The sequence below is a fragment of the Sus scrofa genome, chromosome X, assembly GCF_000003025.6.
Source record: "Sus scrofa isolate TJ Tabasco breed Duroc chromosome X, Sscrofa11.1, whole genome shotgun sequence".
NCBI classification, from domain to species: domain Eukaryota; kingdom Metazoa; phylum Chordata; class Mammalia; order Artiodactyla; family Suidae; genus Sus; species Sus scrofa.
Genome location: NC_010461.5, coordinates 61,868,315 through 61,896,254, shown reverse-complemented (window position 1 = coordinate 61,896,254; position 27,940 = coordinate 61,868,315). Strand labels below are relative to the sequence as shown.

At 40.8% G+C, this 27,940-nt stretch overlaps 2 protein-coding genes across 11 annotated transcripts in view; both read left to right on the top strand.

Moving 5' to 3' along the window:
• The window catches only part of MAGT1 (magnesium transporter 1), a 64,275-nt gene extending 62,257 nt beyond the window's left edge, over positions 1-2,018 (top strand). Inside the window, exon 10 of the mRNA XM_003135205.6 lies at positions 159-2,018. Within this exon, the coding sequence (XP_003135253.4) occupies positions 159-174 (16 nt within the window). The 3' untranslated portion in view covers positions 175-2,018. The remainder of the gene's footprint in view (positions 1-158) is intronic.
• The window catches only part of ATRX (ATRX, chromatin remodeler), a 288,314-nt gene continuing 284,287 nt past the window's right edge, over positions 23,914-27,940 (top strand). For 3 of the 10 annotated variants that reach the window (XM_021080086.1, XM_021080080.1, XM_021080090.1), the window contains exon 1: positions 23,939-24,204. In XM_021080086.1, the coding sequence (XP_020935745.1) occupies positions 24,185-24,204 (20 nt within the window). In that variant the 5' untranslated portion in view covers positions 23,939-24,184. Of the gene's footprint in view, positions 24,205-27,940 lie in introns of all 10 variants that reach the window. The other 7 variants (XM_021080081.1, XM_021080082.1, XM_003360375.5 and 4 more) reach the window with 6 other exon arrangements.

Sequence of the window (27,940 nt, the reverse complement as noted above, 5' to 3'; positions counted from 1 at the left end):
AAGACTAAAAACTATCTCAGTGTCTCCCTTTGCTATTGGTGCCCAAAGTTATACATGTATCCAAAAATTCTTTGATCTGACAAAATCAAGATATTTATTGGAAGTAAAGCCTACTTTTCTTTCAGAGATTAATATACTGTTGTATATATTTGTTTCAGCTTTCTGATGAATTAAAAAGGATTCCAGAGATATGTAGACACTGGAGTAATGGAAATTGAAAAATGAAAAACGTGTGTGTGAAAAGAAGAAAGCAATTTGTGTATTTTGTATTACCTCTTTTTTTCAAGTGATTAAAATAGTTAATCATTTAACCAAAGAATATATATAGTGCCTTAACAAGCAATTTTCTGTCAAAATCATGAAGTATTGGGATATGATTCTTCTCTTAACCTTTCCTTCCCAGTAAACTTTATGGAACATTTAATTTAGTAGAATTAAATATTTTATAAACATTTTAAAACTACTACATTTTATTAAAACAAGATTCAAAACTACTTTAGTTAACTTTTGGTCATTTGATTTTTATTATCGTATCCAAAGGTGGGGGGAAAATGTCCTGACCAGGTGTTCCTGCATATGCCTGTTACTGATAACAGCAAGCTATACTTCTTGGTAGCTGTAGACATTAAGAAGTATCTCTAAATATAGGATTATGATTTCTGCATGAATGTGGTATTAACTAACTTGTATTTTGAAAGATTTCAGGTGTATTCTGTCTCCCTACTTTTTTAAAGGTGGTTCCCTCTCTAAATAAAAATGTAGATTACTACTAAAATCAGTGTAAATTTAAAATAGTCTAAAATCTTTCTAAAAATTAGACATTATCATTTATTTCATTTGTACCTAAGAGAAAAATATGGGTTTATCTGGTTAAGATGACTTCTATATTACAGCTATAACATATTTCATTAGCCCTTGTGTTTAGGAATAGGATTCCCCTAGCTTAGGAAAATAAAACCATGAAATACTCAGTTGTTGCCTGTGATTAGAAAGTAAATGTTTCTCAAAAGCTGTTCTGTTTTTTGCTCCTATTTTAGCCTTCATTTTCTCACTTTAAGAGGAGAAACAAAGTAATCATTTGAAGAGGTTTTGTTTGAGATTTTTCTTTTTTTCTGTCAGTGAAAATAACAATATATCCTAACCAAATTCTGTGAAGAATGAAAGTTGGTGGTTATCATTAGAGCTAGCTATAACTTCCCCCATAGTTGTGAACAGTATCTTGAAATGCCACTATTATGGAAATATGAGAATTCTGATAATGAAAAATTTTTAAAGAAATATTAAAAGTGTTACATTAAAGTAATGCTGTGATTGTCTGCTATTATTTACCATCTAATAACTCTCCCATGTGGTCCAGAAGTGTTAATATAATAAAGGTTTGAAGAAAGAGATAGATATAATTGCCTAAGAAGAAATGTTTTATGTAAGGTTTTTGTTTTTGTTTTTGTTTTTGTCAGTAGATTTGGTGGGTGAGGGGATATTTACTCTTTAACGGAGCCTGTTTTTGTTACGCCCCTGTAAATTGCGTGATTCTCGATTCCTTTTCTGCCGTTCTTGTACTTGCCTCAGGCCAAATAAATTTATGCTGTGATTCTTATGAGACTTGTATGAATATGCCCTCATTTGTATGGACTAACCAGGTGAATATTACTGCCATGTAATCTGTATAGCTCCAGATAATTTACAAAGAGCATTGAAAGAATGAATTTTTTTGTATTTGTTTTGTCTCCCTTAAGAGCACATTCTTATTTTGTAAGGCAAGAAGTTGAATTCTGGCTAAAATCTGTAGAAAGCAGATTTACTACACTTAGAATAGTGTTACTTTTGTGGAAATGCTAAAATTAGCTTTCATCTGAAGTGCCTTAAGTAGACTCTTCATTTACTTTTTCAGTAATGGTTTAATATTATTTGTTTTGCATTTTAAAAATACATTCAAAATGACACATTGTAGTGGTAAAGATAACCAGATGTCTGGCTGTTTGCTTTTTGATCATATCAATAAACTTTTACAATCTTAATTCTGAGTTTTTGGTTAACATCTAAAGAGGGGTGAGTTTAAAACACTAAACTAGGGTTATAATAGGATATCCCATTTTGAAATTATAATTAAATTTCTTACTGTCCTAATGACTGAATTTGATGGGCCAATTACTTAAGGATTCCATACATAATCCTTCATTAATGTTGTCACCCATTAGATTAGTCAGAACAGCCAAGTAGATGAGTGGCTATTTTCAATGGTTCATTACATTTTGTCCTAGTCAGTGAATGCTATGAGTAGGTAGTTCCCTTTTGGTACTAATTGCTTTGAAACAGTTACCAGATTATCAAGTTATATAAAACTGGGCAGCAGTACATTTGCAAACATGGAGTAGAAACAGTGGACCAGAAGTAAAAAAATCTGGCTTTTAAACAGCTTTTAGTCCTTTCTTAAGCCATGTGACTATAGGCAAGTCATATGAACCTCTCTGGACTTATTTCTTTATTCTAATGTGAGTGCATTGGATTGAATCACCTCAGTGTTCCTTCCAGCACTACTCTTCTATAATGTAAAGTATTAAAAATGTTTTTAGAGAACTATGTCTAGATATTCATATTGCAACAGAACAAAGGGTGGGAGAAAAAATATATACACGTAAGAATAACTTGATCCCCATGCTGTACAGCGGGAAAAATAAAATATTTTTTAAAAATGTTTTTAAATTTTGAATAGATACCATGATATCCAGGTTTGGTGTTGAATTAAATCAATTGAAAGATACGATGTTTTGTAGTCAATTTCTAGGAAGAAGCTGTGAAATACTTGTGCAGGCCATTATAGCTGAAAATTGTTTTATTTTTGCTTTTTAGGGCCATACCCAAGGCATATGGAAGGTTCCCAGGCTAGGGGTCTAATCAGAGTTGCAGCTGCTGGCCCACACTATAGCCACAGTAATTCCAGATCTGAGCCGAGTCTGCAACCTACAGCACAACTCATGGCAATGCCTGATCCTTAACCCACTAAGTGGGGCCAGGCATCAAACCCACATCCTCATGGATACCAGTCGGGTTTTTTACTGCTGAGCATCAATGGGAACTCCGAAAATTGTTTAATAATATCTATTGAAATAGATTTTAGAAACAGTGCACTTGAAACAGTTATTAATAGCAGATCTTGATTTATGTGGATTCTGCCCAATTTTGAGGAAGGATGAGAAAGTCAAAACCAAAGGGACCTTAGATACCATTTAATCAGTCCTTTTTTTTTTTTTTTTAGGGTCGCATCTGCAACATATGGAGGTTCCCAGGCTAGGGATCTAATTGAAGCTACAGCTGCCAGCCTACACCAGAGCCACAGCAACGCCAGATCCGAACCGCATGTGTGACCTACACCATAGTTCACGGCCACGCCAGATCCTTAATGCACTGATCGAGGCCAGGGGTCGAACCCACAACTTCATGCTTCCTAGTCAGATTCGTTCCATTGTGCCACCATGGGAACTCCAAGTCCCTTCATTTCGATTGCTGAAGAAAACCTGCCCTAGAGAGGTGAAGTAATTCACTGAAGGTTATTCCAAGGAATGCCTATAGGTTTCCTATTTTGCTGAAAATTTCCTATGGATTAGATTTCATTTCAGGATGCAGATTACTCCCTGGAGAAATGGAAACCAGTTAGTCTACCTTGATTACTTCCTGATATCTAGATTGTTGGGAGAAGGGTCCTAAAGAGAGAAGAGGGACTGATGTAGGCTTCAGAAGAGGGAGGGGAGTTTCATTTGACTCTCCTTAATCTGTGAAAGTATAATTTAGATGGGAAGACAGAAAGGCTTTTATTCCGAAGGGAGCCAGGAACAAGAGCCTAGAGATTACTCTTCAGAATTTTGTCTGTACATCCCTTTCACTCTGTTCTCAGATTTCCTGGGTGTATTAGAGGAAAAAATACCAGTGACTATCAATCATTAGAGAAATGCAAATCAAAACCACTATGCTGGGAGCGGTTTCTCAGAGCTACCTGAGGTGCTATCTCCTGGGCTTAAGTCCTAATTTCACCCCAAATAAAGCTTAACTCTCAAAAAAAAAAGAAAAGAAAAGAAAACCCACAATGCCATACCACCTCATACCCATTAGGATAGCTACTCTAGAAAAAGAAAAGAAGTGTTGGCAAGGATACAGAGATTGAAATATTTGTGCCTTGTTGGGAGGTGGAAATGTACACTGGTAAAGCTGCTGTAGAAAAAAGCTTGGCATTTCCTCAAAAAATTACAAGTAGGACTACTATGGAGTTCCCGTCGTGGCTCAGTGGTTAATGAATCCGACTAGGAACCATGAAGTTGCAGGTTCAATCCCTGGCCTCGCTCAGTGGGTTAAGGATCCAGCATTGCCGTGAGCTGTAGTGTAGGCCACAGACATGGCTGTCTCGGATCCCGAGTTTCTGTGGCTGTGGTGTAGGCTGGTGGCTACAGCTCCGACTGGACCTCTAGCCTGGGAACCTCTGTATGCCATGGGTGCAGCCCTGGAAAAAGACAAAAAAAAATAGGACTACTGTATGATCCATCAATTCCACTTCTGGGTACATATCCAAAAGAATTAGAAGCAGAATTTTGAAGAGATACTTGTGAATCTACATTCATAGCAGCATTATTTATAATAGCCAAAAAGTGTCAGGAACCCAAGTGTTCATTGATGTCTGAGTGAATAAACAAAATGTGGTATATGCATACAATGGGATATTATTCAGCTTTAAAAAGGAAGGAAATCATGCTCTGTAAAGTGGATAAACCTTGAGGACATTAGCTAAGTGAAATAAACCAGTCGCAAAAATACAAATACCATATGATTTCAATTACATGAGGCCTATAAAGTAGTCAAGTTCATAGAGACAGAAAGTAGAATGGTGGTGGCCAGGGGCTTGGGGAAGGGGGAATGGGGAGTTATTGTTTAATCAATATAGAGTTTCAGTTTTGCAAGAAGAAAAGAATTCTGGAGATTGGTTGCACAAGTGTTGATGAACTTAACAGTACTGAGCTGTGCATTTAAAAATAATATAGTATGTTTTATGTATATTTTACCACAGTTCAAAATTAAAACTGAAGTTCCCACTGAGATGCAATGGCATCAGCAGCATCTCTGCAGTGCTGGGACACAGGTTCAATCCTCGGGCTGGCACAGTGGGTTAAGGATCTGGCGTTGTTGCAGCTGTGGCATAGGTAGGTAGGTCGAAACTGCGGCTCGGATCTGATGCCTGGCCTGGAAACTCCATGTGCCGTGGGCAGCCAAAACATTAAAAAATTAAAAAGTTAAATACTGGGAGTTCCCATCGTGGCTCAGTGGTTAACAAATCCAACCAGGAACCATGAGGTTTCAGGTTCAATCCCTAGCCTTGCTCAGTGGGTTAAAGATCTGGCATTGCTGTGAGCTGTGGTGTAGGTTGCAGACACGGCTCGGATCCAGCGTTGCTGTGGCTCTGGTGTAGGCCGGCAGCTACAGCTCCAATTGGGGACCCCTAGCCTGGGAACCTCCATATGCTGTGGGAGCAGCTCTAGAAAAGGCAAAAGGACAAAATAATAATAATAATAATAAAAAGTTAAATACTAATGCCTTGACCTCAGCCCTACATTGGTATATCTTTAATAACACCACTTTGTGTTTGATCATTGTCCTAAAAATATTAGTACACTGAGTAGGGTGTGACTCATGGTAGAAATGTTTAAGTATGGTCTTCAGACTCTTCATGGATACTAGTCAGATTCATTTCCACTGAGCCATGACAGGAACTCCCGAGCCCAAGCTTCTCGATGAGTATTTTTCCAGCTGGCATTTCCAGATGACAATTTGAGGACATTAGAGATAAACCCTGCCTGCATAATTAGTGAGGATTAATATATTCCAATGAGTGCTTTGTAAATAATGACTTCCAGCTGGAAAAATACCCCAGGCTAGGGATCGAATCAGAACTACAGCTGCTGACCTACGCCACAGCCGTAGTAATGCAGGATCCAAGCCACGTCTTCAACCTATACTACAGCTCACAGTAACACTGGTTCCCCAACCCACTAAGGGAGGCCAGGAATTGAACCCACATCCTCATGGATACTAGTCAGATTCCTTTCTGCTGCGCCACAATGGGAATTCCCCTTCATGGTGTTTTAGCCTTACCTCATCCACCTATATTGCTGTGGCAGACTTTTGAAGATAGCATTATGTTCCCTGTATGGGTACCTGGTCCCAAAGATAGCAGAGCAGACCTTATTCCCAAGAAAGTGTGTTTGTTGGTATTGACCTATCTGTGGTTTCCCTGAAGAAATGACTCCAGAGGCTTGCCTTAATTTTGCCTAACTCAGAAATCATTCAGGACAGAAAAGCAGCTGTGCACAGCATGTTCTTCAAAAATATTAAAAGACCAGCCACTGCTGCCTGAGACAAAACATTGTTGTTGTGACAAACAATAGCTGTACCAAAAGTCTGGGAGCAAAAGCTGAGAAGAGTCTTACTTTGGGAAACAAAAGTTTTATATACCCATAACAGGATACATGATCAGAACAGATTTAAAAGTTCTCAAGATTTCACCTCTGACTAACCTTTATGCTCCATACAAGCAGGAAGTGAAAGCTAAGGCAGAGGTGTAAACAAACTGGCTAAGTATTGAAGGACTGTACCAAAATAGGCCCAGTCTGCAAAGATTGAAAGAGTTCTTTTCTTTTCTTTTCTTTTCGTCTTTTTCTTGAGCCGCTCCCTCGGCATGTGGAGGTTCCAGGCTAGGGGTCGAATTGGAGCTGTTGCCACTGACCTACGCCAGAGCCACAGCAACGCGGGATCCGAGCCGCGTCTGCCACCCACACAGCTCACAGCAACGCCAGATCCCTAACCCACTGAGCGAAGCCAGGGATTGAACCCGCAACCTCATGGTTCCTAGTCGGATTCGTTAACCACTGCGCCACGATGGGAACTCCTTTTCTTTTCTTTTGCCTCTAGGTATTTAAGGAAATCACTCTCATATTATTAGATGACTATTAAGCTAGTGAAACAGAGGCTTCGGTGTTAACACATTACAAAGAATATGGGTTTTTTGTTGTTGTTTTTTGTTTGTTTGTTTGTTTTTATCCAGGGCATATGGAGGTTCCCAGGCTAGGGATCAAACAGGCGCTAGAGCTGCCGGCCTATGCCACGGCCACAGCAAGATCCAAGCAGTGTCTGCAAACTACGCCACAGCTCACAGCAAATCCAGATCCCTGACCCACTGAACTAGGCCAGGGACTGAACCCACATCCTCATGGATATTAGTCAGATTTGTTTCTGCTACATAATGGGAACTTCCAAGAATATAGTCTTTACAAAAATAGTTGAAGCTCACTAAGCAAAAACTACAACTTATGACATGTAGAATCAACAAATACTGGGAAAAGAAGATAACCTGATTTCCAGAGTTACCATGTTGTAATATTCAAAATGGCCAGTTTTCAACAAGAAATTATGAGGCACATGAAGGAATAAGAAATTATAGCCAGGGAGTTCCCATTGTGGCACAGTGGAAATTAATCCAACTAGTATCCATGAGGATGTGGGTTCTATCCCTGGCCTTGCTCAGTGGGTCAGGGATCCAGCCGTGAGCTATAGTGTAGATTGAAGACATGGCTCAGATCCCATGTTGCTGTGGCTGTGGCTGTGGCTGTGACATAGGCTGGCAGCTGTGGCTCCAATTCGACCCCTAACCTGGAAACCTCCACATGCCATGAGTATGGCCCTAAAAAGCAAAAAAAAAAAAAGTATAGTCCATTCATGGGGGGGGAATTAGCAAAAATTATACCAGACATTGGACTTAATAGAAAAAGATTTTAAATCAGTTTTTCAAAATATGTTCAGGAGATAAAGGAAACCATGTGCAAAAGACTAAAGGAAACCAAATGGACAATGTCTCACTAAACAGAGAATATCAATAAAAAAATAGAAAACAAAAAAGTGGTAGTTATATTAAGTAAAAGATGTGTTTAAACACATTGTGGTAAACATTTCGCAATATATGTGTGTGTCAAGTCATCATGTACATCTAAACTTACACAATGTTATCTGTCAATTATACCTCAATAAAGCTGGGGGAGAAAAGTAAAAATGCATTGCTCTTGGGGAAAAAATAGATTAAAAAAACAAATAGAAATTCTTGATCTAAAAGATGTATTAACTAAAAAAATTTGCTTGGAGTTCCTACTGTGATACAATGGAATTGGCAGCATCTTGGGAGCACTGGAACACAAGTTTGATCCCCGGCCCAGCACACTGCACTAAGGATCTGGTGTTGCCACAGCTGTGGCTTAGCTTGCAACTACAGCTTGGATCTGATCACAGGCCCAGGGACTCCATATGCCACAGGGCAGTCAAAAAAGAAAAAAAAAATTATTAGAGGGCTTTAAAAACACATTTGAGTAGACAGAAGAAACGAATAGTGAATATGAATATGAGTCAATTACAATTATCCAGTTGGAGAAGCAGAAAAAGAAAAGAATGAAGAAAATTAACAGAATCTCAGAGAACAGGGGGACAACATGAATAACAGCAATGTACACATAATGAGAGTCCCAGCAGAAAAGGAGAGAGAAAAGGCAGAAATAATATATGAAAAAATAAGGGCTGAAACCTTCCCAAATTTGATGAAAGATGTGAATCTACGAAGCTTACAAACTCTTAAGTAAAATAAACACTGCCGGGGCCAACTCAGCAGGATGGGGCTGAAGAACGGGTGCTGTGGAACTTAAGGAAAAATAGTTAACATAAAACAAGACACAGAGACATCCATCTTAAGTAGAGGTGGGAGCCGGGGGACTCAAGATCTCAGGGACCAAGAGCACCCTGCCTCAAGAAACCACACTGCTTTTATTGTGCTCTCTAGATGAGATCAAGTGAGGAGTGGCTATGGGTGGATGATACAGGGTTTGTTTACTATTATATAAGTTCTTTTACTATTTAAAAAGCCACTTAGGGGAGTTCCCGTCATGGCGCAGTGGTTAACGAATCCGACTAGGAACCATGAGGCTGCGGGTTCGGTCCCTGCCCTTGCTCAGTGGGTTAACGATCCGGCGTTGCCGTGAGCTGTGGTGTAGGTTGCAGACACGGCTCGGATCCTACGCTGCTGTGGCTCTGGTGTAGGCTGGTGGCCACAGCTCCGATTAGACCCCCTAGCCTGGGAACCTCCATATGCCGTGGGAGCGGCCAAAAAAATAGCAAAAAAAGACAAAAAAAAAAAAAAAAAAAAAAGCCACTTAGGTGGTAAAGGGTTAAGCTTTTACTCTGACCTCTAGGCACATAACAGTTCTTAAGCTTAAGTCACTTATGCCTTTAGGTCTTTGTTCTTAAGCTTAAGTCATTTACCAGCACTGTGACTGTTTTTCCAAGAAGGAAGATGGGATAAAGGAAGGAAGGACAAGATGGAGTTTTCAAGGAAACATGTCTTGCAACAAAACACAGAGATCCTTTCCAAGACAGAGAATCTCGAAAGAACCAAGAGATAAGTAATTTTTCACTTAGAAGATTAATAGCCAATTTCTCATCAGAAACGAAGAAAGTCAGAAAGCAGTAGAATGACATATTTAAAGTGCTGAAAGAAAGATGTCCACGAAAATGCTGTATCTGGCATAAGAATCCTTCAAAAATAAAGGAAAAATGAAGACATTCCCAGATAAACAAAAACTGAGAGAGTTTGTTTTTAGTAGATTTGTCCAACAAGAAATGCTAAAGTTGAAGTTTGCTTTTTGGCAAGGCCAAAAAAAAAAAAAAAGGTATATATACATAAAAGAAAGAAATGCTAAAGGAAGACCTTCATTATAAAGTATAGTAGGCAGTAACTCAAAATCAGATGAAAAAATAAAGAGCATTAGTAAATGTAAATACATAGGTAAATATAAAAGGTGATACATATATATTTTTTAATTTTATTGGGGTATAGTTGACCTACAATGTTGTATTAGTTTACATTGTACAGCAAAGTGAATTAATTATACATACAAATATATTCATTCTTTTTTACCATATAGGTTGTTACGAAATATTGAGTAGATTTTCCTGTGCTATACATTATGTTCTTGTTAATCATCTATTTTATAGAGTAGTGTGTATATGTTATTTCCACCCTCCCAATTCCTCCCTCCCCCCAATGGTTTCACCTGTGGTAACTATAAGATAAAAAGCCAATGTTTTTTATTCTTAGCTAATAATTCTCTATTTTCCTAAATAATTTAAAGGAATGTGTATAAAATTATAAATTACGTTAATAAGCACACAAAATTTAAAGATATATGTATTTTTTCTGCCCTGAAGCAAATGGAGTTCCTGGGCCAGGGATCAGATCCCAGCAGCAGTTGCAACCTATGTTGCAGCTGTGGCAATGCTAGATCCTTAACCCACTGTGCAGGGCCAGCGATTGATCCTGTGTCCCAGGGCTCCAGAGATACTGCCCATCCCATTGCACCACAGCAGGAACTCCTAAAGACATAATTTTGATGGTAACAGCATAAAAGGGGAAAGGTGGAGCTGTATAGGATCAGAGTTTTTCTACACTGTTGAAGTTAAGCTTGCTTAATTCACACTAGATTATTATAAGTTTAAGAGATTTACTGTGGTGCCCAGGACAACCACTAAGAAAATAATGTAAAAGTATACAGAAAAGGAAATTAGAAAGGAATAAAAATGATACACTTCAAAAAATTAATTAAATCCAAATGTAAGCAGTAACTGAGGAACTGAACAGAGTATATATGGCATACAGAAAACAAATAGCAGAAGTCCTTCCTTATTGCTACTTAAATGTAAATGGGTTAAATTCTCCAATAACAAGACAGATAATGGCAAAATGGATTTTAAAAAGGAAGAGTTTTCTAGTGGTACAATGGGTTAAAGACCTGGTGTTGTCACTGTTGTGGCTCTGGTAATTGCTATGGTTCAGGGAGTTTGATCCTTGACCCAGGAATCTTGGCATGCCATGGGCATGGTCAAAAAACAAAACAAAACAAACCACAATCCAACAATATGCTGTCTAGAAGAGACTCTCTTTTTAAAATATTTTTAATTTTTTTTTATTTTATTTTCCCACTGTACAGCAAGGGGGTCAGGTTATCCTTACATGTATACATTACAATTACAGTTTTTCCCCCACCATTTCTTCTGTTGCAACATGAGTATCTAGACATAGTTCTCAATGCTATTCAGCGGGATCTCCTTGTAAATCTATTCTAGGTTGTGTCTGATAAGCCCAAGCTCCCTATCCCTCCCACTCCCTCCCCCTAATTTTTATTTATTATAGTTGATTTACAATGTTCTGGCAATTTCTGCTGTACAGCAAAGTACCCCAGTTATACATATATATACATTCTTTTTCTCATAATATCTTTCATCATGTTCCATCACAAGTGATTGGATATAGTTTCCTGTGCTGTATAGCAGGACTTCATTTCTTATGCATTACAAATGCAATAGGTTGCATCTACTAACCCCCATTTTTTTTTCTTTTTGAAGTATAATTGCTATATAATATCATATAAGTTACAGGTATACAACAGAGTGATTCGCAATTTTTAAAGATTATACTCCATTTATATTTAGTATAAAATATTTGTGAGTTCCTGTTGTGGCTGAGTGGATTAAGAATCTGACTAATATGGAGTTTCCGTCGTGGCGCAGTGGTTAACGAATCCGACTAGGAACCATGAGGTTGCGGGTTCGGTCCCTGCCCTTGCTCAGTGGGTTAACGATCCGGCGTTGCCGTGAGCTGTGGTGTAGGTTGCAGACGCGGCTCGGATCCCACGTTGTTGTGGCTCTGGCGTAGGCTGGCAGCTACATCTCCGATTTGACCCCTAGCCTGGGAACCTCCATATGCCGCGGGAGTGGCCCAAGAAATAGCAAAAAGACAAAAAAAAAAAAAAAAAAAAAATAGAATCTGACTAATATCCATGAGGATGCGGGTTCCATCCCTGGCCTCACTCAGTGGGTTAAAGGATCTGTTGTCGCCATGAGCTGTATGAAGGTCACAGACGCAGCTCGGATCTTGCATTGCAGTGGCTGTGGCATAGGCTGGCAGCTGCAGCTTCAATTGGACCCCTAGCCTGGGAACTCCTATAAGCCACAGGTGCAGCCATAAAAAAGCAAAAAAAAAAAAAAAAAAAAAAAAAGCTTATTCCCTGTGTTGTATATGTCCTTGTAGCTTATTTTACATGTAATAGATTATGCCTCTTAACTACCTACCCCTGTGCTGAACTTCCCCAATTCCCTCTCCCCATGGGTAATCACCAGCTTGTTCTCTATATCTGTGAGAAGAGACTCACTTTAGTTATTTATTTTTCTTTTCTTTTTTTTTTTTTTTTTTGGTCTTTCGTCTTTTTGTCTTTTGTTGTTGCTATTTCTTGGGCCACTCCCACGGCATATGGAGGTTCCCAGGCTAGGGGTCGAATCGGAGCTGTAGCCACCGGCCTACGCCAGAGCCACAGCAACGTGGGATCCGAGCCGCGTCTGCAACCTACACCAGAGCTCACGGCAACGCCGAATCCTTAACCCACTGAGCAAGGGCAGGGACCGAATCCGCAAGCTCATGGTTCCTAGTCGGATTCGTTAACCACTGCGCCACGACGGGAACTCCTAGTTATTTATTTTTCATTTTGGCTGCACCTGCAGCATATGAAAATTCCCAGGCCAAGGACTGAATCTGAGCCAGAGTTGCAACCTATACCTCAATGGGAACTGTGAGAATCACTTTAGATGCAGGAACAAATAGACAAAAAATGAAAGAGTGGGAGTTCTCATCCTGGCTCAGCCGAAACGAATCTGACTAGCATCCATGAGGATGAAGGTTTGATCCCTGGTCTCGTTCAGTAGGTTAAGAATCTAGCATTGCTGTGAGCTGTGGTATAGGTCGCAGACTCGGCTCGGATCTGGCATTGCTGTGGCTGTGGCATAGGCTGGCAGCTACAGCTCTGATTAGACCTCTAGCCTGGGAACCTCCATATGCTGTGAGGGCAGCCCTTAAAAAAAAAATGAAAGAGTGGAAAAAGACATTCCATGTAAATAATAACCAAAGAGTGCTGAGGTAGCTATACTAACATCAAGAAAAACACACTGGGAGTTCTCCTTATGGCGCAGTGGAAACAAGCCCAAATAGTACCCATGAGGATGCAGGTTTGATCCCCGGCCTTGCTCAGTGGGTCAAGGATCTGACATGGCCATGAGCTGCAGTGTAGGTCAAAGACGTGGCTCAGATCCTGCATTGCTGTGCCTGTGGTGTAGGCTGGCAGCTGTAGCTCTATTTCAACCCCTAGTCTGGGCCCTAAAAAGCAGAAAAAAAAAAGAAAAATAGACATTAATTAAATTATTACGAGTTGTTCCCTGGTGGCTCAGCAGGTTGTGGATCCAGCATTGTCACTTCCCTAGCTTGGGTCACCACTGTGCTGTGAGTTTTATCCCTGGCCCAGGAACTTCCATATGCTGTTGGCAAGGTCAAAAAAAATTGTTACAAGGAACAAAAAAGGACATTATGTATTGATAAAAGAGTCAATCCATCGGCGTTCCCATCGTGGCACAGCAGAAATGAATCTGACTAGGAACCACGAGTTTGCCGGTTTGATCCCTGGCCTTGCTCAGTGGGTTAAGGATCCGGCATTGCCCTGAGCTGTGCTGTAAGTTGCAGACTTGGCTCAGATCCCACATTGCTGTGGCTGTGGCTTAGGCCGGTGGCCATAGCTCCAATTGGACCTGTAGTCTGGGAACCTCCATATGCTGTGGGTGTGGTCCTAAAAAGCAAAAAAAAAAAAGTCAATCCATCAAGAGAATATAAACATATATGCACCTACTAATATTGTCCCAAAATATATGAAGAAAATATTTATAGAATTTATGGGAGAAGTAATAAACAATTCTACAATAATAGTTGGAGACTCTAGTACTCCACTTTTAATAATGAATAGGACAACCAGAAAGAAGATCATTAAGGAAATAGATGGCTTGGACAGCACTATAAATCAAATAGACTGACAGACTTACACAGAACACTTTATCAACAAGAATAGACTTCACATTTTTGTCATGTGCACATGGGACATTCTCTAGGTTGGACCATATACTAAGCCACGAATAAGAATGCATAAATTTCAAAAGATTGAAATCATATGAAATATCTTCCATGATTACAATGGAACACAACAAGAAATCAATAACAGAATAAAATTCAGAAAATTCATGTGGAAGTCAAACAGCATACTCTTTAGGTATGGCCCTAAAAAGACAAAAAAAAAAAGAGAGAGAAGAAAAATCTTGGGAGTTTCCATTGTGGCTCAGTGGTAATGAACCTGACTAATATTCATAAGGATGCAGGTTTGATCCCTCGCCTCACTCAGTGGGTTAAGGATCTGGCGTTACTGTTGAGTAGGCTGGTAGCTGCAACTCTGATTTGACCCCTAGCCCAGGAACTTCCATATGCCATACATGTGGCCCTAAAAAGCAAAAAAAAAAAAAAAAAAAAAAAAAAAAAAAAAGCAAAAAAAGACAGAAAGAAAAAAGAAAAGAAAAATTAATAACTTCCCACTGTGGCTCAGTGGGTTGAGGACACAGTGTTTTCTCCATGAGGATGCAAGTTACCTGGCCTTGCTCAATGGATTAAAGATCCAGTGTTGCCACAAGTTGTGGTGTAGGTTGCAGGTATGGCTTGGATCCAGTGTTTTGGTGGCTATGGTAGGCCTCAGCTAAGGCTCCAATTTGATCCCTAGCCTGGGGACTTCCATATGCCACAGTTATAGTTGTAAAAAGAAAAAAAACCCCACAGTGTTCCTGTTGTGGCACAGCAGAAAGGAATCCAACTAGTAACTATGAGGTTGTGTGTTTGATCCCTGGCCTCGCTCAGTGGATTTAAGGATCCAGTGTTGCCGTGAGCTGTGGTGTAGGCCAGCAGCTGCAGCTCCGATTTGACTCCTAGCTTGGGAACCGCCATATGCCACTAGTGCAGCCCTAACAAGCAAAAAATAAATAAATAAATAAAAACAAAAATAAAGAGGCCCAGCTGCATGGATTTTTCAGGCAGAAACATCTGGGTCTTATGTCTCTGGTGAAAACAGAATGTAGCAGAATAGAAGGACTGGAGCTCACCTTCTCATAAAAATAAAAATAAAGAAAAAAAAAAAGGGAGTTCCCAATGTGGTTCAGCAGTAACTAACCTGAGTAATATCCATCAGGACTCGGGTTTGATTCCTGGCCTCGCTCGGTGAGTTAAGGATCTGGCATTGCCATGAGCTGCGGTGTAGGTAGCAGACACAGGTCAGATCCTGCATGGCTGTGGCTGTGGCTGTGGCTGTGGCTGTGGCTGTGGTGTAGGCCGGCAGCTACAGCTCTGATTGGACCCCTAGCCTGGGAACCTCCATATGCCCTGGGTCCTGCCCTAAAAATACAAAAAGACCAAAAAAAAAAAAAAAGGAACTTCCTTTTTTATGTATAATTTTGATAACCACAGTTTTAAGTCCTTTATCATATGTGCATGATAAAAAGATATATATCGATTATTAAAAAATCCCCCCAAAACATAGAAAATCAGCAAACCAAATATTGGCTTTTTGATTAAGTTCCTTTTGGTATAGACTCTTCAAAAATATTGCATAATTTATTCAATGCCCACTGATTTATGAGAAGGAAACATTATTTGGTTGGTTTGGAGTTATAAGATTAACCTTGTTTGGTTTACTTTTTTTTTTTTTTTTTGTCTTTTTGTCTTTTTAGGGCTGCACCCACAGCATATGGAGGTTCCCAGACTAGGGCTTCAATTTGAACTGTTGCTGCCGGCCTATGCCACAGCCACAGCAACACCAGATCAGAGCTGAGTCTGCGACCTACACCACAGCTCATGGCAACACCGGATCCTTAACACACTAAGCAAGGCCAGGGATCGAACCCGCAACCTTGTGGTACCTAGTCAGATTTGTTTCCACTGCGCCATGGTGGGAACTCCTGGAGTACTTTTTATTGAGGTATAATTGACATAGTATTACGTCAGTTCCTTCCTTCCTTGCTTTCTTGCTTTTTGCTTTTTAGGGCCACACCTATGGCATACGGAAGTTCCAAGGCTAGGGATCGAATCAAAGCTACTGCTGCCAGCCTACACTACAGATACAGCAACGTGGGATCTGAGCCATGTCTTCGACCTCCACCACAGCTCTCGGCAACACCAGATTCCCCAACCCACTGAGCGAGGCCAGGGATCAAACCCACATCCTCATGGATACTAGTTGGATTCATTTCAGCTGCACCACAAGGGGAACTCCAGTATTATATCAGTTTCAAGTGTACAATATAATGATTCAATATTTGTGGATATCGCAAAATGATCACTGCAATAAATCTAGTTAATATCCATCAACATATATAGTTTCCCTTTTTTTTCAAGTGATGAGAACTTTTAAGATTTACCCTTAGTAGAGTTTCTACGGTGGCACAGCAGGTTAAAAACCCAACTAGTATCAGTAAGGATGCAGGTTTGCTCCCTGGCCTCTCGCAGTGGATTAAGGATCAGGCGTTGCTAGCTGGGGTGTCGGCTGGCGGTTGCAGCTCCAAATGGACCCCTATCCTGGGAACCTCCATAAGCCACAGATGTGGATGGACCTAAAAAAAAAATTTACCCTTAGCAAGTTTCAAATATGCAATTCAGTATTATTTACTATAGTCACCATGGTATACATTACATCCTCACAACTTATTTATTTTATAATTGGAAGTTTGTACCTAGTTTACTTTTTCTTTTTCTTTTTTTTTGTCTTTTGTCTTTTTAGGGCCGCACCTGCGGCATATGTAGGTTCCCAGGCTAGGGGTCTAATCGGAGCTGTAGCCACCCGCCTACACCACAGCCACAGCAATGCCAGATCTGAGCCGAGTCTGCGACCTGTAGGCAGACATGGCAACGCCAGATCCATAACCCACTGAGCAGGGGAGGGATCAAACCTGCAACCTCATGATTCCTAGTCGGATTCGTTTCTGCTGTGCCACGACAGGAACTCCCCAGAGAATTCTTTGTATGTTATGGATATCAGTCCTTTATCAGATATGTTTTGCAACGATTTTCTCCCAGTCTGTGTCTAATCTTTTAATTCCCTTAGCAGTGTCTTTTGCAGAGCAGAAGTTTTTAGTTATAATAAAGTCCAAGTTACCACTTTTTTCTTTCATGGATCATGTTTATTGTCTTGTATCTAAGAAGTCATTGCTAAACCCATGGTCACCTAGATTTTCTTCTACTTTTTCTTATAGGAGCTTGAAAGTTTTGTGTTTTTATTTTATTATTTATTTTTTGCTTAAAAGCATTTAAGGGCTGTACCTGTGGCATATGGAAGTTCTCAGGCTGGGGTCAAATCTGAGCTCTAGCTGCTGTTCTACACCACCGCCACAGCAATGCAGGATCTGAGCCATGTCTTCTATCTACGCCACAGCTCATGACAATGCTGGATCCTTAACTCACTGAGCGAGGCCAGGGATTGAACCCACATCCTTATGGAGCCTAGTTGGGTTCATTAACCACTGAGCCACTAAGGGAACTCCTTTATGTTTTTAATGTAGATCTATGACCTATTTTGAGTTAATTTTTGTGAAATTTTTAAGGTCTGTGTCTACACTCATTTTTTTGCATGTAGATGTTCAACTCTGCTAGAACCATTTGTTGAAGACTGTCCTTTTCCCATTGAATTGCCCTTGGCCCTTTGCTTTGTCACACATCAGTTCACTCTATTTGTGTGGAATTACTTCTGGGCTCTCTGTTCTTCCACTGATGTATTTGTCCGTTCTTTCACAAACATCACACTGTTTTAATTTTATTTTATTATTATTTTTTCTCTTTTTTTTTTGTCTTTTCATCTTTTTCTAGGGCCGCACCCATGGCACATGGAGGTTCCCAGGCTAGAGGTCTAATTGGAGATGTTGCCTCCAGCCTACACCACAGCCACAGCAACGCCAGATCAGAGCCTCGTCTGTGACCTACACCACAGCTCAGGGCAATGCCGGATCCTTAACCCATGAGCAAGGCCAGGGATCAAATCCGAAACCTCATGATTCCTAGTCGGATTCGTTAACCACTGCGCCATGATGGGAACCCCACACTGTTTTAATTTTAAATTCACTAAGGACAAAAATAAAATAAAATAAAATAAAATAAAGGGGAGTTCCCGTCGTGGCGCAGTGGTTAGCGAATCTGACTAGGAATCATGAGGTTTTGGATTTGATCCCTGGCCTTGCTCATGGGTTAAGGATCCGGCATTGCCCTGAGCTGTGGTGTAGGTCACAGACGAGGCTCTGATCTGGCGTTGCTGTGGCTGTGGTGTAGGCTGGTGGCTACAGCTCCGATTCGACCCCTAGCCTGGGAACCTCCATGTGCCGCGGGAGCGGCCCTAGAAAAGGCAAAAAGACAAAAAAAAAAAAAATACAAAGAATATATGGTGAAGTATAGTGAGGTTTCTGCCTGCCTTGGTCTTCTTTTTCCCAGGTTACATTCTCTAGAGTATCACAATGTTTTGGTTTTTTTTTTTTGCTTTTTAGAGCTGCACCCAAGGCATACGGAGGTTCTCAGGCTAGGAGTCGAATCAGAGCTACAGCTGCCAGCCTACACCAAAGCCAGAGCAATGCAGCATCCAAGCCGCATGTGTGACCTACACCACAGCTCACGGCAATGCCAGATCCTTAACCCACTGAGCAAGGCTAGGGATCATACCCGAAATCTCATGGTTCCTAGTCAGATTCATTAACCACTGAGCCAGGATGGGAACTCCTATTTCATTTTTTATATATCTGTATTTATGCCAATACCATATTGTTTTGATTACTGTTGCTTTGTAGCATGTTTCAAGATTGAGTTGGCTATTCAAGGTCCCTTGACCTTCCATGTTAATTTTAGGATTTGTTTTCTTTTTCTTTTTCTTTTTCTTTTCTTTTCTCTCCTCTCTTCTCCTCCCCCTCCCCCTCCCCCTCCCCCTCCTCCTCTTCTTCTTTGGCTGCACCCACAGTATGTGGACTGATCCCTGCAACACAGCTGCAATCTGAACCATAGCATTGATGATCCTGGATCCTTAACCTGCTAGGCTATTAGGGAACTCCTAGGATTTTTTTTTCTAATTTTGCAAAGAATGCCATTGGGAGTTTAAAATGGATTCCATCAAATCTGTAGGTGACTTTGTCTAATACGGACATTTTAACAACATTAAATCTTCCAGTCCATGAGCATGGGGTGTCTTTCCATTCTTTTGTATTTTCTTTTCTTTTCTTTCTTTATTTTATTTTTTTGGCTTTTTAGGGCCAGACCCACAGCATTTGGGATTCCCAGGCTAGGGGTCTAATCAGAGCTGCAGCTGTCAGTCTATGCCACAGCCACAGCTACATCAGATCAAGCCCCATCTGCAACCTACACCACAGCTCATGGCAATGCCAGATCCTTGGCCCACTGAGCGAGGCCAGGGGTCAAACCTGCATCCTCATGGATAATAGTCAGATTTGTTTCTGCTGAGCCACAACAGGAACTCCATTATTTTGTATTTTCTTTGATTTCTTTTAGCAATGTTTTATAGATTTCAGTGTGGAAGTTTTAGACCTCTGTTAAATTTATTCCTAAGTATTTTATCCTTTTTGATGCTGTAGTAAATGAGACGGTTTTCTTAATTTCTTTTTTAGATTGGTTACTTTTAGTGTATGGAAACAACGATTTTGAAAAATTTTTATATTATGGATTTTGTGATAATATGTTGTATGGACAGCTTAGTCTATTTAACCAGTCCCCTATTGAGGAACATCTATATTGTTTCTAAACATTTGATGTTAACAACAATGCTACAGTGAATGGTCTTGTGGACACGACATTTCACTTTTCACATGTGGAGTGTATCTATTAGATAAATTCCTAGAAGTTAAATTTCTGGATTAAAGGATATATGCATTCAAAAATTTCATAATGGAGCTTCCAATGTGGCACAGCTGAAACAAATCTGACTAGTATCCATGAGGATGTGGATTGGATTCCTGGCCTTGCTAAGTGGGTTGGAGATCTGGCTTTGCTGTGAGCTGTGGTGTAGGTTGCAGATGGGGCTCAGATCTGGCGTTGCTATGGTGTAGGCCAGCAGCTGTAGCTTTGATTCGACCCCTAAGCCTGGAAACAGTGGGTGTGACCTTAAAAAGCAAAAAGCAAAAAACAAACAAACAAAAAAACAACCAAAAAAACCCATAGATATTGCCAAAGCATTATGATTTTGACATAAAATAGAATTTGTGATGGTGTTTATTTAGACTTTTGAGAGTATCTGTTTTCTCATATAACTTGTTCTTTGTTGTTTTTTTTTTTTCTTTTTTTGTCTTTTTAGGGCTGCACCCATGGCATACAGAAGTTCCCAAGCTAGGGGTTGATTTGGAGCTGTACCTGCAGGCCTATGCTACAGCCATGGAAATGCAGGATCAGAGCCAAGTCTGCAACTGGCACCGCAGCTCACAGCAATGCTGGATCCTTAACCCACTGAGTGAGGCCAGGTATTGAACCAGCATTCTCATGGATACTACTTGGGCTTGTTGCCACTGGGCCACAAAGGGAACACCTGTTGTCATTTCTTTACTTTTTAAAATTTTATTGAAGTATAGTTGTTTTAAAATGTTGTGTTAAATTTCTGCTGTATGGCAAAGTGATTCAGTTATAAATATGCATGTATCCATTCTTTTTCAGATTCTTTTCCCACATGGTCATCACAGAATATTGAATTTAGTTCCCTGTGCTATACAACAGGTCCTCATTGTTGTAACTTGATCTTTTAAAGGTAATTTACCTTGGGAGTTCCCATTGTTGCGCAGTGGAAACGAATCTGACTAGTATCCATGAGGATGCTGGTTCAATCCCCGGCCTCACTCAGTGGGTTAAGGATCCAGCGTTGCTGTGAGCTGTGGTGTAGGTCGCAGATGTGGCTTGGATTCTGTGTTTCTGTGGCTGTGGCATAGCCAGAAGTTGCAGCTCCGATTATATCCCTAGCCTGGGAATTTCCATATGCTACAGGTGTGGCCCTAAAAAGCAACCTTGTCTTTCTTCCAAAGCAAGTAATCAAATTCACAAATACATATTTATGGTCAGGAGTCCATAAAAGGGTTATATGTTGATTTCTGTGGCAATTTGATGAAAAACGCAACAGAGATGAGTTGAGTAGCAGTGAATTTTTTCTAAAATACAGTTGAGGGAAGCTCATTGATGATCATCTACTGAAAGTGATGCACTTGTAAATACATCAGTAAAACTTTGTCACCTTTCAATAGCAAAGATATTCTCTTTATAATTCTCAAATACAGAGTTATATTTTTAAAATTCTGCGATTATAATTTTGTTATTAAGATGTTTTTCGGAGTTCCCGTCGTGGCGCAGTGGTTAACGAATCCGACTAGGAACCATGAGGTTGCAGGTTCGGTCCCTGCCCTTGCTCAGTGGGTTGACGATCCGGCGTTGCCGTGAGCTGTGGTGTAGGTTGCAGACGCGGCTCGGATCCCGCGTTGCTGTGGCTCTGGCGTAGGCCGGTGGCTACAGCTCCGATTCAACCCCTAGCCTGGGAACCTCCATATGCCGCGGGAGCGGCCCAAGAAATAACAACAACAAAAAAAGACAAAAAGACAAAAAAAAAAAAAAAGATGTTTTTCTATTTGTGGAATTTGTCATTTAAAGCTGTTCAATGTTGGAGTTTCTGTCATGGCTCAGTGGTTAACAAATCTGACTAGGAACCATGAGGTTGCAGGTTCAATCTCTGGCCTCGCTCAGTGGGTTGAGGATCTGGAGTTGCTGTGAGCTGTGGTGTAGGTTGCAGATGAAGCTTAGATCCTGCGTTGCTATGACTGTGGCGTTGGCCGGCAGCTATAGCTCTGATTAGACCCTAGCCTGGGAACTTCCATATGCCGAGGGTGCGGCCCTAAAAAGACAAAAGACAAAAGACCAAAAATAAATAAATAAATAAATAAAAAGCTGCTTAATGTTAAGTCTTGTCCTCAAGAGCTTGTTTAAAAGTTATGTGTTGGGAGTTTCCATTGTGGCTCAGCTGAAATGAATCTGATTTTATCCATGAGGATGCAGGTTTGATCCTTGGCCTTGCTCAGTGGGTTAAGGATCTAGTGTTGCCATGAGCTGTGGTGTAGGTCACAGACATGGCTCTGATGTGGCGTGGCTGTTGCTGTGGCATAAGTCAGTGACTCCAGATTTGACTCCTAGCCTGGGAACCTCCATATGCCTTGGGTGCAGCCCCAAAAAGACAAAAAAAAAAAAAAGTTATGTGCTGTCTTGGAGTTGCCTGGTGGCACAGTGGGTTAAGGATCCATTGTTGTCACTGGTGTGGTTCTGGTTGAAGCTGTGGCACGGGTTCACTTCCTGGCCCATGATCTTCTGCATGCTGTGAGGGGCCAAAAAAAAGAAATGTTACCTGCTGTCTTGTAATGCAGTGCAACTCCTTTCCAATTAACTGCATTTACCAAGGAGGAGAATATAACTTCTGTAAATTGTATATTTAAGTGTTAGTTTATAAAAGACAAGAAGAAAATCAGTATACCAATACAGAAGTCTGGTTTCTATAATTGGCAGTGGTACTTAAGCATTTGAAAGAAGACTTGAAATGTGTACAAGATTTTCTTGATTATAAAGTTGCCCAAGTCTATCAGATTATCAAAGTGTTCCATTCAAAAAAGGCTCAATGCTTGCTTTTCCAGTAGAAAGCAGCAACCCTGTCACCTAAACACAACAGGAGCTCTTGCAAGTTTCAAGGAAAGTAAATAGAATGAACTAAAACATGTATGGGAGAGTAAATTCATAAAAATTGAAACAATTTGATTTTAGAGAACTGATTCGTGACTTGCAGTGGTTACCAATGGTCAATTAAATTATGGAACAAGAAAGCTGGAAAGGCTTTTAGAGGTGATACAGTGAAACCTCTGTAATGAGGTGGAAACAGACCTAGATTTGTTAGTCCATGAGGTAAATATCACATTAGACTGGGGAAATGGTCGACTTTAGTGTGTTCTGGGGGAAGTACATTTATTCAATATTGAAAAATTGTGTGCAGAACTCAAATTGGTCTTACGTTTTAAATTATATATTTATATACTCATACGTATGTACATATATGTATGTTTGTAAGCATACTGGAATGCTTAATATTATATGTAAATCATTCTGGAAAATAAAGAACTTGATGATAACCTGGAATATAGGATAGAAAATGTATAGGACGTCTGCCTAGATTGGTGGTTAAGAATGTGATGTTTTGGGAGTTCCCGTCGTGGCGCAGTGGTTAACGAATCCGACTAGGAACCATGAGGTTGCTGTTCGGTCCCTGCCCTTGCTCAGTGGGTTAACGATCCGGCGTTGCCGTGAGCTGTGGTGTAGGTTGCAGACGCGGCTCGGATCCCGCGTTGCTGTGGCTCTGGCGTAGGCCGGTGGCTACAGCTCCGATTCGACCCCTAGCCTGGGAACCTCCATATGCCGCGGGTGCGGCCCAAGAAATAGCAACAACAACAACAAAAAGACAAAAGACAAAAAAAAAAAAAAAGAATGTGATGTTTGATCTGAATCTCTGCTCCACTACTGTGGCACTTTGTGTCTTGGTTTCCTCATCTGGAAAATGTAGGTCTGTCTGCCTCAAAGGAAATAAGGATTACATGAGATTATTTGGATGGAGGATTAGTATAGTGCTGGGTATATAGCAAACGCTCAATAAAGGTAAGTTACTGTTATTGTTTGTCAATATGTCAAAGAAAAGAGGATGCATTAAAAAGCTTTTCAGAATAAAGTAAAACATACGTCACTAATACTTTCAGGTCAAAGGGACTGAATCAGACCCCCCCAAAAAAGGTGGAGGGGATCAAATGACGCAGACCGCCTTAGCAACAGGCCCCCAAAGAAGGTGAATTTCTGTAGCCAATAGCATACTGCGCTGGGAAAAGGGCAGCCAATGGATGACGGAAAGGGGAAGAGGGAGGACGCGCCAATTCTGCTGCCTGAGCCTCGGCCCAACAAAATGGCGGCGGCAGCGGCGTCGCTTTGTTTCCGCGGCTCCTGCGGTGGTGGCAGCGGTGGCGGCCTTTGAGCTGTGGGGAGGATCCAGCGCCAGCTCTAGTGACGACTACGAGTCCAGTGTTTTCTATCGTAACTGGGCGCGGGGGAGCGCAGAGTGGCGCCCTACGGTCGCTGAAGCCGACAAGGCGTTGCAGCGAAAACATGACTGCTGAGCCCATGAGGTAAAACACAACCCTGTCTCACGGGTCCCAGCGGTCTTGGCCTACGCGCCTTCTCAGCGTGGTGTTTGGGAAAGCTTTGGCTTTGTGGGTTAGGCCTGGGTTTTGCTGAGCGGAAAGAGGCATCGTTTTCTCTTTGGGGGGGGGGTTCGGGGTTCGATGTAGTCCTCGGTGGCGGGGGGGGGGGGGCGCGGCGGCGCGCGGCCTGTCTTGTCCGGCCCTTTCTCCAGCGTACCCGAACCTGCGGAGCTTAGTTGGCCTCTTCTGTTTATTCTTTGGTGCCTGTGGAATTGAGATCCCGAAGTGGGAGGAGGTTTTTGGTATCCCGGTCATTCTTCCTAATTTTTGGGCCTAAAAACTGCGTGGGGAAAGGAGGGGGGGGGTGAGAAGAGGGGGAGGGGCGGGCGGGAGGATGTGAGATCCTGGGACGATTTAGTGGCATTTAGACTGCTGGAGAGGGGAAGTACCCCGACCTTGCAGATTTTTTTTTTATGCAGCCCCTGTGGACAAACCTATTTTGGGGGAGGGGGGTGAATGGGTGAGTCTTGCCATTATTCCTTCTCTGTTCCAGATCCTGAAGGGTATCCTTGGATTTACCTCTAGGCAAAGGGATACTAGCGAAGGGTTTTACTTCCAGCAGACCTCAGTATGCTACTTTTTGTGTAGTCCGGCTGTAATGGGTTGTAAGATAGTCCTCAGATGTTCCTCTACTTTCTGGGAAAATTTTGAGCAAAAGTAATTAGACCCTATTTTTGTTTATTTATTTATTCTAAGAGGGGTGGGGAACCCGTTAACTTGGGTTGATGGGAAGTAAGATCTATTGCTAGCTAGGTAAGTAGTGCCTGGGAGGCCACCTCTTACCTATCAAGCACGTTTCTATTAGATTGAGGCTGATTTTCTCCTGTGCTTCTGTTTTGCCTCTTGATAGTGTCTAAAAATTTTAGTTGTTAGTATGAAATGTATACCACTTTTACACAGGTGGCTGGCTTACTTTTGAGGCAGTTTGACATTTGACTTTTCATCCCTTGTGAATTAAGTAGTTTTTCTACTCTGAAATGTATCTTTGGCACCTAGTGGCAAAAAAAAAAAAAAATTAAGGGAGCATAGATCGGAATTGCATTGGTAGTTGGCAGAATGTGCTTTTTAGAATATAGGTAGGTATGTTTTTAGAGCTCTTTTGTTAGCATAAATTGGAATTTTGGAATGAACCTATGATACTTAATGCCTATTTTTTTTTTTTTTTTGCGTTAACAAGCAGTAGATGGAAGATGTCTTCTTTCCTTTGAGGAAAAAAAATGCACTTTAGTTCTTAGATTATAGATTCCCTAGTTGTGTAAAGATTGTGGCGTTGGTTTCTGAATTTGTGTTAATTGGCTCAAGTGCAGTAAGCCTTTATTTAAGGAGTATCGGATATTTAAGAACTACCCAATACAGCTTATTGGCTAGTTATTATCAGGTGCTTATGTTTGTATAAATGAACGTTGTACCTTACAGTTAAATATGACGTCTAGATTTTACTAAACTTCAGAGTCTGCATTTAAAACCGTAGATTGAACTTGGTTTTTTCTCCCTTTCTTTAAGGTGAACAAATTAATTATGTGTATAGACTTTCTGAATAGAATTATTCATCTTATTCCAGGGTAAATTTTTCTTACGGTCTTTGAATTTATGTAGATCTTGGTGGTAAGGGTAATAATCATAACTAAAATCAAGTGCTTATTGTTGCCCAATGGGGTAGGTGTTTGGTGTTCCCCACTGTACAGATAAGGAGGACATTGAGGCATAGAGAGATGAAAGTTACACAGCTTGTGTTTGGTGGAACTTGACTTGAACCCAGTCTTGACTCCCAAAGCCTTAATTCCTCCTTGAGCTGCCAGATATAATGTGATTATAACCATTTTATTTTTTTAATTTTTACTTTTTTTTTGCCACACCCCAAGGCATGTGGAAGATCCTGGGCCAAGGGTTGAATCCACCCGCATCAGTGATTCAGTGATCCAAGCGCTGCATTGACAATTCTAGATCCTTAATCCCCTGCAGTGCAGGAGAACTCCATGATTGTTTTAATTTAGCCTACAAGTATTACAATGGAAGAAGTTCATGTTAGCTACAATTGTCATTTGTTGTAGGTCTTTGAGTTTGTAGCTGTTTATGATATTTTGCCTTTCATGTTTATATGAGGTAGTGAGATAAGTAAAACATTTAATTCTAGGATAATTTTTTTTTTTGTCTTTTTTGCCATTTCTAGGGCCGCTCCTCGGCATGTGGAGGTTCCCAGGCTAGGGGTCGAATCGGAGCCCTAGCCACCGGCCTACGCCAGAGCCACAGCAACGTGGGATCCGAGCAGCGTCTGCAATCTACACCACAGCTCATGACAACGTCGGATGGTTAACCCACTGAGCAAGGGCAGGGACCGAACCTGCAACCTCATGGTTCCTAGTCAGATTCGTTAACCACTGCGCCACAACGGGAACTCCTAGGAGAATCTTTTTATGCCACACTTGTGGCATATGGAGGTTCCCAGGCTAGAGCTGCCGGCCTATGCCACAGCCATAGCAGTGCAGAATCCAAGCGTGTCTGCGACCTACATCACAGCTCACGGCAATGTAGGATCCTTAATCCACTGATCGAGGCCAGGGATTGAACCTGTAACCTCTTGATTCCTAGTCAGATTCATTTCTGCTGTGACACAATGGGAACTCCCAAAACATTGAATTCTAGGAGAATTTTGAATTATGTGAAAACCCCCTTGTGAAAATCATATGTATAAATTTCGAGAATTAATTTTAAAAACTGTGATGCTCCTTGATTATTTACTGTGAAAGAGCTCCTAGTGGATGTTCAGAAGAACAGTCTTACGTATTCCCATTGTGGTGCAGCGGAAAAGAACCTGACTAGTAACCATGAGGTTGCAGGTTTGATCCCTGGTGTCTCTCAGTGGGTTAAGGATCTGCAGAACTTTGGATATGGAAGGCTAACTATGGGACTTGAGCATCTTTAGATTTTGGTATCTGTGGTGGGTCCTGGAACCAGCACCCTGGGGATATGAAGGGACAACTGTACACTGAAAAATCAGTGGCTCAGTCTTTAAAGGTTTTATTATTGCTTCTAAAGAGTTTTTTGTTATTGTTGTTTGTTATACTTTAAATAAGATTGTCTCTTCAAATTTTTGGCATTATGAATGATCAGCCTCTGATTGACAGATAAACTTTATTTTCATATAAAGATCTTGGAGATTTGATGGAACTCGTCATTCTAATCCATATGGCAATCGATTACTTGAAAAGCTGAAAGCAGTATCCCTATTTATTAGTTTTAAATTTAAAAAGGCAGAAGTGATTATGTGAGAAAAAAGAATGTATACATGTAGGAAAAAAATGATGTATTGGGGAAATTAAAAAAAAAGTAGACGTCTAGATTGAGAGATATTGGGAAAATTTCTTAGAAAGTGTCTGTTATGGTGGTAGTTCACAATCAATTGCATTCTAACCGAATTTTTGAAAAATGTTATCTGTGAAATATTTGCATTCCCATTGTGTGGAAAGCATTAAGCCAGGCCTGTGGAGGAGGAGTACATGCAAATTTTATAAAGGGTTTTGAAAGTATTTAAATACCAGTTGTTGTTATTGATGAGGGTGAAAAGAAAGACATTTGTGATTTTAATTTCCTTCAGGCCAGTTCTCATTATTGGCAACCCTTGGTATAACGACCTTGAGCTTTCAGTTTTATATTGTATTTC